This window comes from Drosophila montana, unplaced genomic scaffold (genome assembly GCF_035044405.1).
Source record: "Drosophila montana isolate Dmon_TW-CO22-7 unplaced genomic scaffold, ASM3504440v1 contig_1408_1, whole genome shotgun sequence".
NCBI lineage: Eukaryota > Metazoa > Arthropoda > Insecta > Diptera > Drosophilidae > Drosophila > Drosophila montana.
In genome coordinates this window covers 579,680-596,020 of record NW_026996360.1, presented here as the reverse complement: position 1 = coordinate 596,020, position 16,341 = coordinate 579,680, and the positions used below count along the sequence as shown (strand labels likewise).

The 16,341-nt window shown below is 37.1% G+C and overlaps 6 protein-coding genes and 1 long non-coding RNA gene across 12 annotated transcripts in view; 3 read left to right on the top strand and 4 right to left on the bottom strand.

Annotated features, from left to right (window-relative positions):
- Window positions 1-611: 611 nt before the first annotated feature.
- Window positions 612-1,311, bottom strand: PrBP (Prenyl-binding protein). The gene has a single exon (XM_064682373.1). The coding sequence runs from the start codon at window positions 1,108-1,110 to the stop codon at window positions 655-657; it is 456 nt and encodes a 151-aa protein (XP_064538443.1). The 5' UTR covers window positions 1,111-1,311; the 3' UTR covers window positions 612-654.
- A 288-nt stretch (window positions 1,312-1,599) lies between these two features.
- Trs23 (trafficking protein particle complex subunit 4-like protein Trs23) lies at window positions 1,600-2,436 on the top strand. Its single transcript, XM_064682349.1, has 2 exons — window positions 1,600-1,867; window positions 1,929-2,436. Exons 1-2 carry the CDS (start codon window positions 1,693-1,695, stop codon window positions 2,411-2,413), a joined length of 660 nt encoding a protein of 219 aa, XP_064538419.1. The 5' UTR covers window positions 1,600-1,692; the 3' UTR covers window positions 2,414-2,436.
- Window positions 2,437-3,212: 776 nt separating this feature from the next.
- LOC135428393 (C-type lectin 37Db-like) lies at window positions 3,213-3,921 on the bottom strand. Its single transcript, XM_064682362.1, has 2 exons — window positions 3,798-3,921; window positions 3,213-3,734 (listed from the first exon to the last, which is right to left on the bottom strand). The coding sequence occupies exons 1-2, from the start codon at window positions 3,865-3,867 to the stop codon at window positions 3,310-3,312; spliced, it is 495 nt and encodes a 164-aa protein (XP_064538432.1). The 5' UTR covers window positions 3,868-3,921; the 3' UTR covers window positions 3,213-3,309.
- Window positions 3,922-5,423: 1,502 nt separating this feature from the next.
- LOC135428409 (uncharacterized) lies at window positions 5,424-5,700 on the top strand. The gene is made up of 3 exons (XR_010436249.1): window positions 5,424-5,516; window positions 5,577-5,615; window positions 5,677-5,700. It is a non-coding gene; the product is annotated as an uncharacterized LOC135428409 (long non-coding RNA).
- A 944-nt stretch (window positions 5,701-6,644) lies between these two features.
- Window positions 6,645-16,341, bottom strand: part of step (cytohesin steppke) — a 46,173-nt gene continuing 36,476 nt past the window's right edge. For all 3 annotated transcript variants that reach the window (XM_064682671.1, XM_064682677.1, XM_064682664.1), the window contains 7 exons: window positions 16,129-16,258; window positions 10,727-10,825; window positions 10,492-10,591; window positions 10,250-10,424; window positions 8,938-9,143; window positions 8,660-8,873; window positions 6,645-8,600 (listed from right to left, as the gene is read on the bottom strand). In XM_064682671.1, the coding sequence (XP_064538741.1) occupies window positions 8,448-8,600; window positions 8,660-8,873; window positions 8,938-9,143; window positions 10,250-10,424; window positions 10,492-10,591; window positions 10,727-10,825; window positions 16,129-16,258 (1,077 nt within the window). In that variant the 3' untranslated portion in view covers window positions 6,645-8,447. The remainder of the gene's footprint in view (window positions 8,601-8,659; window positions 8,874-8,937; window positions 9,144-10,249; window positions 10,425-10,491; window positions 10,592-10,726; window positions 10,826-16,128; window positions 16,259-16,341) is intronic.
- LOC135428620 (uncharacterized) lies at window positions 9,846-16,002 on the top strand. 2 transcript variants are annotated; one of them, XM_064682709.1, is made up of 3 exons: window positions 9,846-9,854; window positions 15,020-15,129; window positions 15,196-16,002. In XM_064682709.1, exons 2-3 carry the CDS (start codon window positions 15,049-15,051, stop codon window positions 15,877-15,879), a joined length of 765 nt encoding a protein of 254 aa, XP_064538779.1. In that variant the 5' UTR covers window positions 9,846-9,854; window positions 15,020-15,048; the 3' UTR covers window positions 15,880-16,002. The 2 variants fall into 2 exon arrangements, with proteins under 2 accessions (XP_064538779.1, XP_064538770.1); XM_064682700.1 differs by lacking the exon at window positions 9,846-9,854 and having other exon boundaries at window positions 14,813-15,129; window positions 15,193-16,002.
- LOC135428571 (zinc finger protein 814) overlaps window positions 16,192-16,341 on the bottom strand; it is a 240,866-nt gene continuing 240,716 nt past the window's right edge. For all 3 annotated transcript variants that reach the window (XR_010436279.1, XR_010436280.1, XR_010436281.1), the window contains one exon: window positions 16,192-16,258. The gene's annotated coding sequence lies outside the window, so the exon portion shown is untranslated. The remainder of the gene's footprint in view (window positions 16,259-16,341) is intronic.

Below are 16,341 nucleotides of genomic sequence, written 5' to 3'. Positions count from 1 at the left end.
GATTTCGAAAGTAAAACAATAATATCAAACTAATTCTTGACCCATTTGCAGTTACTCAGTGTCACAGATAAGTAGATACGAATATGTAAATAGATACGAATATATAAAATAAGCCTAAATAACGACCTTAATTTGCTTTCGCTCACAGGTCAACGGAGGTCGTAGTAAATAAATATAGGACAGATAAAATTAGGAACATCAGTTGGGTGTTTCTTAGAGCTTAACCTTTGAGTGGGCTCAAAATATTTGTACATATTTGTATTACATTCGTTAATACTTTATTAATAAGTTAAACAATCATTTTAAATAATAATTAGATATTAAAATGCATTAGTCTAGTTTCATTATATGTATGTATGATGGCTTTCACTAGCTTAAAAAACGCATACAAAAACAATTGCATAGAAATGCCCAAAAAAATGTCTCTGCTTCTTATCCAGAGATAACAATTCATTGGCAAGCTGATAGATTTAAATTGAGAACATTTCATGAATTATTTCTCGTTGCGGCAATGCATAAGAATGAACACACCAGGCGCAGCAGCAGCAGATCAATATATATGACGAACACCTGACAGTGGGAGATTTTGTGGGTGTGTATGTGTGTGCATGTGTGTGTGTATGTGCGTGTGCGTTGGTATGGCGCCCACACAGCTTATATGTAATATAAGCGCACAACCGATTTTGTGATGAGTGTTTCGTTGTCATAGAAACTGGTTTGAATTGTCACATTGCCATTTAAGACTTTTGCGGGCATCATTTGGGACTCGGGTGCTGCCTCGATGGTGCTCTGCCATGTATTGGTTGTGTTGGCGCCCACGAAGCCCATCTCGAAGAACCATTCCTCCATGATGCGTCCCTTGAAGAGCACTTTTTGGTCGAGCCGAAAGTTTTCCATTGCCTCAATCGTGCTAAAATTGATCTCGCGCGATACGGCGCGCATGTCCAGAATCTTGACGGGTACCCGCGCCTCATGCTCGACATCCGGGGCAGAAAAGTCCTTATTCTCCTGCCAGATAACCTTGCCGGTGTCCGCATCGCGCAGTATCATGTAGTTGATCTGGAAACCCTTTTGGATTTTATCGCCTGCGCTGAGGTCGTCGGAGCCCATTATTAAGCCACTATTAGTGTCACAACCAGAGGGAGAGCGTTGTTTCAGTTAAATTCGCGTTGTTGCAGCCCAGATTATATTTTTGGAAAAAATCAATGTTTATTTTTAATGCTAATTATGTATATAGCAATATTTTTAATTCTAAAAATACATATATACGCGTAGCTGTGTTCAGAAGCAGCTGTGTCAGCTGGAATACAATCGATGGCTGCGACAAAAATATCGATTATTCGTATTAGCAAGGCACGAGTGTTGAGAGCACTTTTGTGGCTGCCGCAACACTGGTTAAAACAGCTGTGCTTAATTAGGGTTCTGTTATGGCTATGTTAAGGGTATCTAATGGCATTGGTTTTGGGTCCATTTGAACCTTTAAATATTGAAATTCCATTTAGTGTGTTGAATTAATTCTGAATAAAGCGGTAACCAAAAATACATTTTGTCAATTAAAAATGTTTTCTAATATTTTGCAGCATGTTGCTTTCTTTCAGTGTACTGCTGTTCAGTGTTATTAACAGTTTAGCAAAATGTAGTTTAGTTTGTTGTCTTACAATCAGCTGACGACTTCTCGAAAAAAGAGTAAAAATGATTATTTACGGCGTCTACATAGTAAGCAAATCCGGTGGCCTCATATTCAACCTGGACAATAACGTGCCTCGAATAGAGCACGAGAAGACATTCACATACCCGCTGGACTTGGTGCTCGACTACGACCCCAAAAAAGTTTCCGTGTCGTTTAACCGCAAGGATGGCATCAATGGTAGGCGTTGCCTTTTCTTTTGCACTCTCCGTTAAGTCTCATTATAAAATTTGACTTGCAGTGGGACATGTGCTCGTCGCTGTCAATGGCATGCCAGTCAACGGCGCCACGCTGGAGGATGGACGGGACGTGAAGACGACGCTGGAGTCGCCCGACAACTTTCCAATAAATCTAAAGTTTAGCCGGCCCAAAATGACAACGAACGAGAAAATCTTTCTCGCGAGCATGTTCTATCCACTGTTTGCCATTGCCAGCCAACTGAGCCCGGAGCCCAAGAGCTCCGGCATTGAGCTATTGGAAGCGGACACCTTCACGTTGCATTGCTTTCAAACGCTCACCGGCGTCAAGTTCATCGTGATCTCGGAAACGGGCCTGAACGGCATGGATCTGCTGCTGCGCAAAGTCTATGAGCTGTATTCAGATTATGTGCTGAAAAATCCGTTTTATTCGCTGGAGATGCCTATACGCTGCGAGTTGTTCGACAACAAGTTGCAGGAACTTCTGTTGCAGGTGGAGAAGACAGGGATTAACAATATTGATAAATAAAATAGTAATTTGTTAAAAAAAAACCTTTGATTTTCAAATTATTTCTAAAAGGAACCGTTCCATTTTGAATGGACAGCCTGATAAAATAGCACTCTTTTAGCATAATTCCGTTCAAAGCTTAGTCAAACAATATTGGTTTATCTTTCGTTTGAAGTCAAGAAACAACATTCTGTATTATAGGATGTGTTTTTTAATAATTTATCAAACTCAAAACTTTTAAACTTCGGCTAGTCGAAAGGGTATAACTTCGTACTTTCTAATAGAGGAGATGGGATCAAGCTTAATCAATTTAGGTAGAAAAGCTGAGAAGTTAATATGACCCACCTTTGGCCATACAATAATCCAAATATACATTTTTACTAAGTTTTAACAATAGTGTTAAAGGGTGTCACAATTTATTTACCTGAGATATTCTAATATATCATTTAAAATGTTGGTATAAAAACCGACCCGATTCTTGGCAAAATTGTGGTTACATTTTTGTTAAATTTGTCCAAAATGTATATTTGCATTTCTGTTTTGAATGCCAATCAATAGTCGAACTTCGTACTGGTTCAAAAATGTGTTTCTTTCCATTATCGAACATTAATTAACTGGCAGACTCGGACTATTTTTATGGTATAACTACCAAAAATAAAGGTGGGAACTTCTACGCAACGGTCTACTTTAAAAATGAAACAGAAAAATGTTTTTATATCGAGCAAATGTGTTAAGTTTGATCTTTGAATGACCCTCGACTGATAAATGATTGGCATTGAAAAATTAAATTTAAAGGCTCTGGATGCCAACTGGTAATCAGTTCTTAAATTCTGAGCACTGCATTTAAGCGTTTAAGAATCCCAGTAAAAAAGCATGTTAAATAGAATAATATTCATATTAATTGTAAATTAGTATTCTTATAGGATGTTCGCCTGGCACACATAATTGAGAAGGGTTTCACAAGCTTCATCATTTAGATCGCCTGCGGCAACTTCAGCACAGTATTCATTTCCAGACTCATTGTCCGGTAGCCCAACCTTCCATCTATAGTAAGGCATGGCCCTTCCGGTTGCTATCGAAATAAAGTTCCCAGTTGCGGCCAAGCAGTTTGCGGATGTCCAGAAGCGATTCGAGGGCACGATGGCCACTATTAGGTCCATTTCCGTGCTGCTCTCAATGTTGAGCAAATGTCCGCCCCACTTGCGGCAATTCTCCGCTGCCTGAAACCAGTTCACCTTCAAGGTGGACTCGATGTGGTATAGTTTATTGCCAATTTTGATTGGGAAATCCTTGCAGCTGCTAACGCATTTTCCCAATTCGTTTGAATGCACCAAAACATCAGCTAAGAGCAAATATTATTTGATTATTTTTGTTTGTAATCCTTAAATTGCTTAAAGATACTCACGTATTTCAGTTGACATGCTGAGGTGCCATAGTTGCATTGAAAATAGCAAGAAAACTAATTTGACATCCATTTTGCGCGCTTTGCCAGTTCTAAATGCTCTAGTGAACAATTTTTTGTATTTATACACTTTTGTCCATTTATGACATTATCAAAAATACAAAAAAAAAATGATAAGAGCGTGCAAATTTCTCGCTATAAACCAGCCAACCGTTGGGTAATCAAGGTAATAAATTTTACAAAACCAATGCAAGTACTGACCGAAAAAATACCTCAATAATCTCGAATGCCCAATAAAAGCTCGGAGTTCCGGTTGTCAATTGACTAAGAATAAGGGGTAAGTACCTTTAGCCCTGAAACGGAAATACTGACGAGATCTCACTTGTCGTCTATTCTAGAAAATTTGTTTGAATCAGAAGTGAAACTTAAGACCTTTGAGAGGCGATGGGATAAAAGAATTCCTTTGTATGTAGGGAGATGAACGAAAATAAGTCAATCCAAAAAGTGATGAAAAAAATAATATTAAATAACTTAATAAATTTTAATAATAAATAACTTAATAATCAAAATTATTTGGTTCGATGTGATTGCTTTAATAAAATTGTTTAGCCATCATTAACAAATACTATTATTATTTACTACCTACGTGCGCGGCAGATTACTATACGCAAAACTCTTTTTCTCCCCCTTACTAATTATTAAATCTTTGCTCTTAGACAAACTTGGGGAACTCACTGACCACGCCCAGTTATGACAAGGGGCATAGCTTCCGGGCAGGCTCTCTATCCTATCTCATTTATATTCTATTGCAAAGTTCTGTGCTCTTTATAATATTCTTAATTAACATAGGTAAATAAATTTTTTTGAATTCTTATTTAAGAACTTTGTTCTCGACTAATACCCTTCTTCTTAGCCGTAGAATCTAATAACGTTACTGACCAAAATAGCTTCGAAAAGGTGCATATCTGACCGGAAGGGCAAATAAAATACCTGCATAGTGAGGTTATTAGCAACTGTTTATTCTGATTAGGCTTCTAGTTTTGAAAATTTTTATTATTATGTATTTGGCCATTCAAAACAGTCTTCATAAAGATAAAACTATACTGTTTTATGGAAGTTATCATGCACTTAAAGCTTAAATTCCCTTAATAATGAATTGCATAAAATTGATGAACTTATTAGCGTTTTATATAAAAAGATTTGAGGCACAAAGCACAAAGAACATAAAATCAGCAATCGATTTAAATACTAGTATATGATATTGTTCTCAACGTACTTCATAGGCCAATTTTGGCTTTAAAAAATTGAGTTTGTCTTGTTGTTTATTTTATTAACAATTAACGGTCATAGCAAATAAAGCGAAAGGTTGCCGAAATTTTTTAAGCATTTTGTACAAGTTTTTTAAAAAAATATGTTTAATATAGGAAAGTCTATATAAAGTATAAGAGCAAAGTACTTATGCTTTCAAGATAATAAAGATTATAAGTCTGCTTCCGAAACTAGGAACTGCCATCATACTGAAATGTTTATTGTATGCAATTAGCTAATCGTAACTTTCTTCTGATAATGTCACAAAGCGGTTCAAAACCGAAAGGTATAAATACGTTAGCCATTGCCCAGCAGTCTTTAGTCGAACTAAAGAAATCATAATGGCAACTAAACTCGTGTTATTACTATTTCTTTTCCAATTGTGGCACTATGCAATGCCAAATCCGACGACGGGTAAGTATTATCTCGAGATTCTAGTTCAAAGTTTAATTATCTTTCGGATTTCATTTGTAGTCAATGACCTTTCCCAACTAGATGTATCAAATCAGACGAGTAAGTGTTTCAGTTGATTATGATACCAAACTGGCAAATAATATAAAATATTTAATTTTAGATCTAAACGTGGAATCGGTTGCCAAGAGCAACTTTCCCCTTCAAATTGTCAACAAGTTTTACCACGTTGAGGACACTTTAAAGACCAACTGGTATCAGGCCGCACACAATTGCCGAAAACTGGGAGGACATTTGATCAACTTTGAGACCAATAAGGAAACGGCTGCTATAGTAGCGATAGTCCCCACTTCCAGATACTGGACATCTGCAAACCGCCTGGGGAAGAACAGGGAATGGATTTCTATCTCCACTGGTGAGCCAATGCCCTTCTTAATGTGGATTGGCAAGGAGCCAAACAATGAGCTAGAACAATGTGTGGAACTCAAATTTACAGGTCTGGACAGCGCATTTTGTGACAATTTATTTAATTATATATGTGAAGCCAAGGTAATATAAGAAAATAAAACTGTAAGAATAATAAAAGCAATGCATTGCCTTCAGGTTGAAGACTATTAATTATTTAATGGCTTATGGGGTCTACAAATTTCACCCTTATTTCTTCCAATAAAATAGCACTTGGAACCGATTCAATAGAGTATAATTGGACGTATTTATATACTATACAATAAGGTTTTCAGCATTGGCATACCCTTGTGAACAGAATTATGAGTCTTTAAAACGAAAAATAATGTTTTAGGAAAATATAACTTGGATAATATAATGTTATATAATAACTCATGATCAGAGTAAGGGTATTATTTTCCCGGTACTCTGTATATACGGTACTCTAAGTTAACTGTTAAAGGCAGATTTATCCTGTCTTATGTAGGTTAACTAACCAAAGCGGTTAAAATTGAAAGATAAAATTTTTACTGGAGTTACCTTATTTTAAATATGTCCGGAGGATCCATGGCGTTTAAAATGTGTCTGAGGGAAGTTTATTTGTTTAATGTCATTTCCATAGATTTCCACAGCGTCAATATTAACGCTGACTTCCATAAGAATCCTTTTACACAATTTGAGTTTGGATTTGTTTTTATGAATACGTATATATTTATAGTTTATATAGGTATAATTTTTTTACTCTAAAGCAATACAAAAATCTTGTTTAAGCTACGAGTTATAACACCTACTGGCATACTTAGAAAAGGTAATGTATTTATATTCGCACTAAATATGTATGTACAAAATTTGAATATATATGTATGTACACACTCATAAATGAATTACTTTCATAATGCTAAAACGCACATCATTTCATATATATATACATATATATATATGTATATGTATTTTTATATATAGTACAGACAATCATTCTCCTGCTTATTTATTTATTGCGTGTTAGACTAAAGAAATATAATATGAGTGGTGCAGAGAATTATGAATGTGTAATAAATGTTAATAAGTATGATTACAGAATATTCTGATATATTACATATAATAGTATAGTTGTTACTCGTACAGTTTATTAATAATATTGCATAAAGTTTTTGGGACTCTCATTTCCATAATTGTTTTTCTTTCCTTTGAGCTATTACAACTGCGCCCCTTCAAATTATGATAAGCACACTAAATGATATCAAAACAAAATAGTTTTGTATAGATCAAAAAGTGTTCAAACAAATTTAGCCAAAAGAAGCTACAGATTTCTGGAGATTGAGCATGCACATCATAAATACACAGATATACCGAGATATGCTTTGAAGCTTATTCGTTTATATAGAATGTACAATTAAATTGGTTATTTTATATTTGCATTTTTTATTGATTACAATTAAACGTTTGCTCTTCTCATTTTTGGCAGGAACACTTTGCGGTTGGTTCGTTTCTAACTAATCAAATTAACAAAACACAATACAATACAAAACATTTCGAAATATGTTACAACAAAGAACGAAACTCTACTCAGTCGTTGGCCTCTTGGCGCCGGCTTGTTCTTATTTTTTTGGTTTACTTGCACTATTTGTAGTTCAGCATTACCTAATGACACATTGGAACTGAGCTTAAACTCTATCGATATAACCTATTAGCTGGCATATTTCAATAGTTGAAATGCATGTTTGTATTGTTCATGTTAATTTTCTAGTCTTTTACACCATGTTTTTTTTTTAAACAATTTTAAACATATTTTTCTTCGTTGTTTGAAATAAAGTTTTAAAAAGGCCTTGGATTTTATCTTTTTGATAATAGTTTATAATAATTGCCAAGCAAAATTATTTTTTAGCAGGCGGCTGGGATATGTTTCATAGCACTAAAGCTAGTAAATTATACGGGGGGTATGTGAGGGCAACTCTCAGATACTAATGCTAAGTTGAAGACATATATTCGTAGACTTATTACAACATAATTTGCACTAATTGAAAATTGTATTTCATTCGATTAAACATTTTATATTTACTTCCTTTTTTTAAATTTTGCTTAATGTAAATAAGTTATATCACAACAATAGAGACAAAGATGGGGGTGTGAATGTGAGTGTGTGTGTGCGAGTTAGGCATGTGTGTGTCTCTTTCGAGTCTAGATCAAATAACAAAGGCAAACGTATCGGACTACAAATTGAATTAAATGTATATATATATATACGATACTTATATACAAAACGTTGGGCATAGTACAACATTTGGAGTTTAATAGCACACATACATAAACATACACAAACACACACACACACACACTCAGACGCACACGTACTACACGCAAAGAGCGAGATTATTGTAGGCAAAGCCACACACAAACACATAGACGGGAACGCACGCAGCATTATTCCACTGAGATCCAATACAAGAGTGATGCCCATCGGGGGCAGGCCCGTCCAGCGCCGATCTAATACTAACTCTTGCTGAGCGCCTTCTTTTTCCTTTGTACCAGAATATCGTAGAACGGATTATGGCTGATGGACTGCGTCAGGCGCTTGATCCATTCCTGTTGATCCTCCTCCGTTGCGGCAGACATTCGATACACCGTGTGCTTGCCCTCCACCACCTAAAGATAGAGGAGGTAATCAGTTTCTGAGTTTGATAAAATCCAGGGGATTGACTCACCTTGCCCTCGGAATCAGTCTTGCATGCCTTTATGATATCGGCGCCGCCGGTGGCAAACAGCTCAAAGCAATGCGGCTTGCTGCGATCCTGTATCTCGCGCACCGATATATTCTCCAGCGGTATTATGCCGCGCGGCTCCTTATCTGTGGTATATTCGAAATAGTACAGGCAATTGTCGTTCAGTATAAACCAGCGTCGCTTCCACGATTTGTATCTGTTCCAAGGAATTGCATAAATTAAAGCTGTCTGCAAAATTTGTGGCGATGTGTGGTATTTACCTGCCGCCCTGCTTCCAGAGCCAGCCCTCCTTGTCGGGATTGAAGAAGGTGTGCATTAGATCGTTGCCATCGTCTTGGGGTATCTTGAAGGGCTCTGTGCGTATGGACTCGTACAGCGACTCGAGCAGTCCACGAGGCAAATCGCCGCCGTTGTTGATGCCACGATTCATCGAGATGAATTGCTCAACGGTTGGTTTGTCTTTGACCTAATATAAAATAGAAAAGAATAATAAAAAAAATGATATAACTTGCAGCAATCAGATTGCAAAATAATAACTAATTAGGGAACAGTTTTATGTGCTGCTCGTGCTGTTGAGATCATTTTCAAAATGCCACGGGCCAATTAGTTGGCACTCAACAATTTCAGCTCGTGTGAAATGCTTTAGACTTGACCTATTTATAACCCTATTCACAACAATTTTGTAATTGCTTTAACGCACAGTAGTTGGTGGTGTAAAATGGGGAAAATGCGGAAATGCGTCGTGTGGACCGTCGATAATTGCCGGCTGACAGGCGACAAAGTATTCAATTCCGCAGTTCGGGCCACGCGAACGAGCATTTCGCGAGTTTTTTATTTCTGTTTTGGCATACACAACCAGCCCACCACCACCATCGACAACTTCCGGTCGTTCCCAAACACTTCCGGTTTGCAAACCATGACAGTGAATTGTAATTTGGTGCCAACAAAAAAAGGGAAAGAAGAAATTCCCGAACCTTTTTTTGTGCCTCATTTTAAATACATTGAAACCGATTGAAAGCACAAAAAAGTGAAGTAATCAGAACGTGCAAACTGAAAGTTTAACGGATTAAAAGATTATTTTAAGCGCGAATTTTTTTTAATACGCGACATTGTACTGATATATTTATTGTTTAAATATAAAAAGAAAGTTTTCAAAAGTTATGTAAATTTAAATTAGGTAAATATTTGGCAGCAATTTTTCGTTGAGATTATTTAAAAAAATACTAATAATACGTATTAAACTAATAAAAAGATACAAAAAAATATATAAAGACTATTCAGAAAGAATATAGAAAGCTAAAGAGCTTAAATTTAATCACAATGAATTTTGTAATGTGAATGCATAGTTCAAAGTTTAAGTGTGACTGCGATTGCAAAGTTAAAAAATACTGAATTAATTGTAAGTGATTGGTAATCGACAAATTCGAGCATGATTGACTGACTGATTGATAACTGACATCGTTGATATAAATACTGAATGAGATATCGTAAACACTCATAACCTCCACATTTCCCTGATTATTAGCTAACTCTTAGGCTCTTATGCAATGGGTCTATATCGACATAACTTACCGATGGATTGTGCAGTGATGTATTGAGCATTATAATGGCAAAGCTGAGCACATAGCAGGTATCCGTGTTGGTAAATATATCCGGATTCAGTTGACAGTAGCGCTGAGCGAATGTCTCCATCATGCGGTCAATCTTTTGGGCCTCGCCGGGCAAGCGAAATGACCACAGGAATTGCCTAAATAAATAGAAAATGTTGTTTAATCATATCTTTAATATTAGATGAGGGGTTGTTTGAAGCTAACCTTAGGGCTTGCACCAGTATCAGATTGGTGAAATCGTGCAGTGCCACAAATGCCTTTAGCACATCCTCATTGAAATCGTTTTTCTCGCCGAGGTAATCGCCTGGAAAGTCAAACAGAAATGAGCATGAAAATTTATGTTATGCATTATGGAGTTTTAATTGAATTTTATCCATGCGGGCGTCGCACTGTGGACAACAATTTATGAGCTTGCCAACTCTGCAAATGCGAGACTCACCTATTGCCGTTTTGTTCAGTCCTTCGCCCTTGTAAAGGAAATGCGCCACATCCTGCGGATCGTGACGCAACAGTCGATTCTCTACGAGATACTCAATGCCTGCAAATGTTAAGAATATTTAGAAACAGGCAATTGGTTAAGGTCTTATAATAAAATAATCATATAGATAGTATAGCTAGGCGGCTTCTACCCCTCAAGACATTGCGGTAGATAAGAACGCAGCCGGAAATTCAAGTCGCGTCAAATCAAATGCAGCCCAAACAACATATAATCTACCCATATAAGTCATACATATATCCGCGGCGACCCGCAACATAAACCACAGCAATCACAATAATAATAAAAAAAAAATAAGAAAAAATGTAGGGAGCGGCTGCAATGACGAGACATCGATGTCATTATTTGCCAATCAAATCGCGGGCCCTCCGCTCAGCTCAGCAATTTGCGATAAAAGCCGGAAGGCAAGACAAGAAAGAAGAAAAACCGAGCTCCAGGAATTCAAGTAAAACGCATTAAGAGCAAACAAAAAATCGCGCGAAAAATGCGACATACAACCAACAAATTTGGCAATCGCGTGAGCTTTACTCGATCCGTAGGCGACGCCAAGCAAACAATTCCAAGGGCGGTTTACTTGGTGAAGAGCATTAAAATGATGTGTTACTAGAGAAGAAGAGCATAACTATAAAAAAAGATAGAACTGCGTATACATACAGGACATATGACGAATATATATATGCAAAGGTTTCATCTAAAAGGTACATAAGATACTTTAAAGAACTTTGAAACTCAAAAAAACGTTTTAAAATTCCACATCACTCTTTTTTGCTTAATTAAAAAGTAAAAGACGTTCACTTGAGGAGTAACATTTCCATTTCGTCAACACAAAATGAGCTCAGCATAAAAATCAAGCAAATTTGCGGAAGTGAATTCACTTGGAAAGGTGAAACTCTTGGGTTATAAAATGTTGTAAAAGAAAAATGAAGGAATACCTTTATGTATTGCAGAGTGAAATCCGCAATATGAAAGTAAAAAAAAAGATAGTTACAGATAAAAACTTTTATAAACACAATGAACAACCCACGCGGTTTTTCTTAATATTTCTTTTGGCTCAATCGCAGACAGATTGGCTTTTCAGATTGATGCTTTTGTAGTTTGTTGTTGGCAATGGGAATCCGTATATGTGCCACAACAACAAAAAGAACAACAAACAAAAGCGGCAACAATAATCGCAATAACAACAAGAATGACAACAATAATGCGAAATGACAACGATAATGACAAAGGAGTCGCCTGGAGGAGTCGCCAGGCGTTGTCACACGCGATTAGCATCAGCAAGTTGGCAGTTCCCCCCCATCCATCTGCCAATATCCACGCTGTGCGTTATGGATGGCACATTTGTGGGCTATTAATTTAAGTGTGTGTGCGTGTGTGTGTGTGTAGGGGGTGGGGGTGGGGTGGGGTGGTGTGTGTCTGTCTCTGCTGTTGATAATCGGCCGATAAAGCGACAAATGACGATGCCCTGTAAAACATCCGAATCCACCCAAACCCAAACGAAAACCAATCCACCCATTCCGCCCACCGCTAGGGACGGTTTCACATGTTTTTAATAAGCGGCGCGTCGACGCCTCGTTTTCTGAAGTGGACTCGATTCTCGTTTTGTCAGAGCCGGCGGCCGCTGACTCCGCGCACGCATCGCACCATTTACTACCAAATACTTCAGTGTGGATTAGCATTTTTATTGTGCCCACCCGACATTTGGAATTTTATGCAGGATGCGCCCTGTTGTTGCTGGACCTATTCCCTGACAGTCGAGAGATGCGTGGCCCAATTTGGACTTGTCAACTTTAATTTATGGCCAAGAGGTCGATGAAAATATTTGATTAGCTCTTAAATTACGTAGGGCGAAGGGAATGAGGTCGCATTCTAGAGCAAAGATCTTAGGTTGGGCACTAAAGTAACATGTCGGCTATGTGGGTCACTTGGGACCTATATGGAGAAGGTTAACAAGTCCAAATATCTATTTATATGCTCTTATTTTTAGATGAGAGAAAATCAAAATTGGGTTTAATATTCTAGGCTCTTTTTGAGTACATATAAATACATATAAATACTTAAATATGGGGAAATGGGATATCCACATAATAACATAATATAATATTAATATACACTAGACATGTATTTACATCCAATGGTTGGCGTCTCATACTTTTGAGATCTTGCACTTATTTGTCGATAGTCAGAAAATCCAGGATAATAAAAAAAAGAGCGGCTGTCAGAGATGTTGCCTTCTGCATACTACACAGATTTGAATACAATTATACCATATTATTTTTTTTTAGATTTTCAGAAAATGTTTCCTTTCTTCGCGAATTAAAACGAAACATACTCCAATTGTCGATTGCCCCCTCTTCTTATAACAAGTCTTTTTATATTACACTTATAATTCTCAAGTACTTTTAACAGAAGTTACATTTTTATACGACGCGCGCTTTTCATACTCATTACTGTCTTGTGAGGAGAGAAATTTCTGAAAAATGCATACAACTTTTTCTTAGCTCTCAAAGAGCTGGGCAACGACCCAGTAGACGTTCATATATTAAGTAATACACATGACACATCAATGTAATTTTCAACTGTGTATTCGTATCCATGCCGCCCGCATATTTGGCCTTGCCCGACTGTCTGTCAGTGCGGTACTCTTCAAAGTCTTCACAGATCTCAAGAATATTGCGACATTGACATTTCCATTAAATTAAACGCCCAAGCACTCGTCATATCCCTGCTGCACGTACTACAAATGTCGACGAACTGTCAAATTTGTCAGCGTTTTAAGATAGTGCTGGGAGGGGCGGGACTTAGCAAGACTTTCAGGGGCTGCTGCTGTTGCTGCTGCTGCTGTTGGTGCAGTGCGTTGACGTCGCGTGGCATTCGCAGCATCTCATTTCGGGCTCATTACGTTATTAAATTAACGTCGGAATTATCATCATTGGGCGAACGTGCCGACCCCCAGTCCCCCGGTCGCCTAAATATGACACTGTAAATTTGCCTGGCAATTTCGCTCTTTGGCGCCGTCATGCTTTGGGTTTTCATGGAGCGCCACTTCTTGGCTCTGGTCTCTTGTCTCGTACGTTTCACATATAGCAGCTCAATTATAAAGCAATTCCTTTCATTTGTTGTTGGCGTCATTGAAATTGCATTTAAATCATTCCCACATTAATATTTCCCGATTTCCCCGTCGATAAACAAACATTGGCAGCACCGTGGGGTCTGCCCCTTTATTAAAGATACAAATGTATCTGAAAAAGCCCTCCCCATTTATTTCGTTTTAATTTAGTATTTTCACTTACAAACAGATTCTCGAAATATTTCTCTTGAATAAAAAGTACAATATAATTACGCGTAATACGTCAAATATAATTACTTTCTGTTGAATTACAATGTCTGAGTCAACTAATAATTAATAAATTCTGTGGTTTTTTTTATGTGGGTTTACCTTGAAATTCAATTTTGATCTTGAATAACACCACAACTGATTAGGGAATATTGCAATTAATTGGAATACAAATTTTAATATATTTATATTTTCCCCCTGAACAATAGTAGAATTCTCAAAGCTGCTCAAAGTTGTGCAAAGTGCCCAAAAAGACACAGAAATTAAGTCGAACTAAAGATTTAATGAAATCAGCTCTGAGGCTTATTTAGACTTTAGTTGGTTTTACTTGCTTGTGTAAAGAGAAAATTAAGCGGCCACTTTCTGTTGTTATTTCAATATGCATTTCATGTTTTAATAATGCGTAGGAGAATAATTTGTATATTTCAAGTTTTATTATTAGCATGAGGAATTTAAGCGCTTAATAATTAGTTTTGTTATTCATTTTAGGGGGGTTATTTCTTAGAAGATTGTGATAAATAAGCTTCGAATGTTTAAATTACAGCTATATTATAAAAAATAAACAAAATTCATATTTTTCAACATTTATTCCTATTAAGAGGCTTGGTTTTTAAACTCTAATTCTGAATTTTATGGCTTGGAGCTGTTCGGGCAGGCTGCCAGCTGTTTACGATATCTAAATCAAATCGTACCATCAACTGATTTGTATTTCCTTTTTCATCACATCTAAATCAGTTTAAGGAATACCGTAACCATTTTCTTTGTTCCGATTAAAAAGTCAAGGCGCTCTACGTATCGATAGCGATTAGAGAATCGAACTTTCTTGTGCGTAAGCAGCTGTGAATTAATATCGAATACTTATTTCGTAGATTACAATTTGTCAAAAGTAATTTTTTTCAAAGGGTTTTTTTTCTTCTCGAAATTAAACCGAATGGATAAAGAATCGAAAAGATGGAGCGACGAGGAAACCCGCAAGCTACTCGACTATATGGAGCTACATAAAAATATCGAGGTGAACATTAAATATAAAACAATATTTCTTGAATTAACCACATTTGTATAATATATAATTTAGAAGCCCACGGCTCGGATTTACTATAGTAAGCTGATAGATGAGACAGGCATCAGCTGTGCTTGGCATACGTTAAAGTACAAAGTGCGCTACCTGAGGTTGAGTCTGCGGAAGGCGAATACACTGGGCAGCTTGACAGGATCTATGCAGAACGACGAGGCGATCAAGAAGCAAATTTGCCCTTATTATAAGCAGCTGATGAACATTTTTGGTCTTGGCAAGGACCCTGTGGATCCAGCAGACATCGAGCAACCCATTGATTATGCTGGCAGTAGAGTGGAATACACCGATTGTGATGCTGCCCTGAGCCAAAGTGACGTGGGCAGCTTCATCTTGGAGCCTTCCGGCTCCGAGTTCGAAGTCAATCAGTTCAAGAAAGCGCCGAGTCAAGTAAATAAGAAGAAACGAAAAAAAAGCGATACGCCCATGGATAAGATAGTGCGCTTAGAAACGGAGAGAATGGAGTTTCGCGAAAAGCAGCATCGTCTGGAGGCCGACCGACTTAAATGGCTGAAACAAATGGAGGGCAGCAAATTGCAGCTAGAGAAGGAGAAATTCGAATGGGCAAAGCAGATCGAGGAGCATCGTTTATCCTTCGAGAATCGAAAACTCAAGATGGACGAGAGGAAAATGGACAACGACTTTTTACTACGCAAAATGGAATTGGAGCTCAAATATAAATGCAAATAAATATTCCATTTTCTCGGATTTTTGAAAGTCTAAGAAACCAAAGTTTTATTTGAATAGAGCTGTATTTTAAAATGAATTGAAATGGTTCAAAAACGAAATTATATTCTGTCCTTAATGTCTAAATCCTAGATATTTTCATATAATGCACTTTATTTAAAAAAATTTCTTGTTTAGAAATGGGGTACGCCTAAGTTCACCGCACATATTTAAGATACTTATTTAGACTTTTCTAAGAAAGTTTGTACTCACCTTTCTTGGGATCCATATTGAACTTTTTGCGTCCAATTGACATCTGTTTGTCCTTATTGGAATGCTTGTCTTCAGGCACATCGAGCGCTTCCATTTCCGAAACGACCTCGCACAGCTCATCTTTGATTTGCTATAATTGAAAAAAAGTAAAAATGAATTAAATAAAATCGAGAGTTGAAACTTTCACAGTATTTGTATGTACAGCTGGAGGTA

What these genes read in the sequence shown, in the direction of transcription:
- PrBP (XM_064682373.1), bottom strand. Translation starts at nt 1,110, where the DNA reads ATGGGCTCCGACGACCTCAGCGCAGGCGATAAAATCCAAAAGGGTTTC.
- Trs23 (XM_064682349.1), top strand. Translation starts at nt 1,693, where the DNA reads ATGATTATTTACGGCGTCTACATAGTAAGCAAATCCGGTGGCCTCATA. An exon ending in CCGCAAGGATGGCATCAATG is followed by an intron (nt 1,868 to 1,928) that starts GTAGGCGTTGCC and finishes TTTGACTTGCAG; the next exon opens with TGGGACATGTGCTCGTCGCT.
- LOC135428393 (XM_064682362.1), bottom strand. Translation starts at nt 3,867, where the DNA reads ATGGATGTCAAATTAGTTTTCTTGCTATTTTCAATGCAACTATGGCAC. An exon ending in CAGCATGTCAACTGAAATAC is followed by an intron (nt 3,735 to 3,797) that starts GTGAGTATCTTT and finishes ATTTGCTCTTAG; the next exon opens with CTGATGTTTTGGTGCATTCA.
- LOC135428620 (XM_064682700.1), top strand. Translation starts at nt 15,049, where the DNA reads ATGGATAAAGAATCGAAAAGATGGAGCGACGAGGAAACCCGCAAGCTA. An exon ending in AGCTACATAAAAATATCGAG is followed by an intron (nt 15,130 to 15,192) that starts GTGAACATTAAA and finishes TATATAATTTAG; the next exon opens with AAGCCCACGGCTCGGATTTA.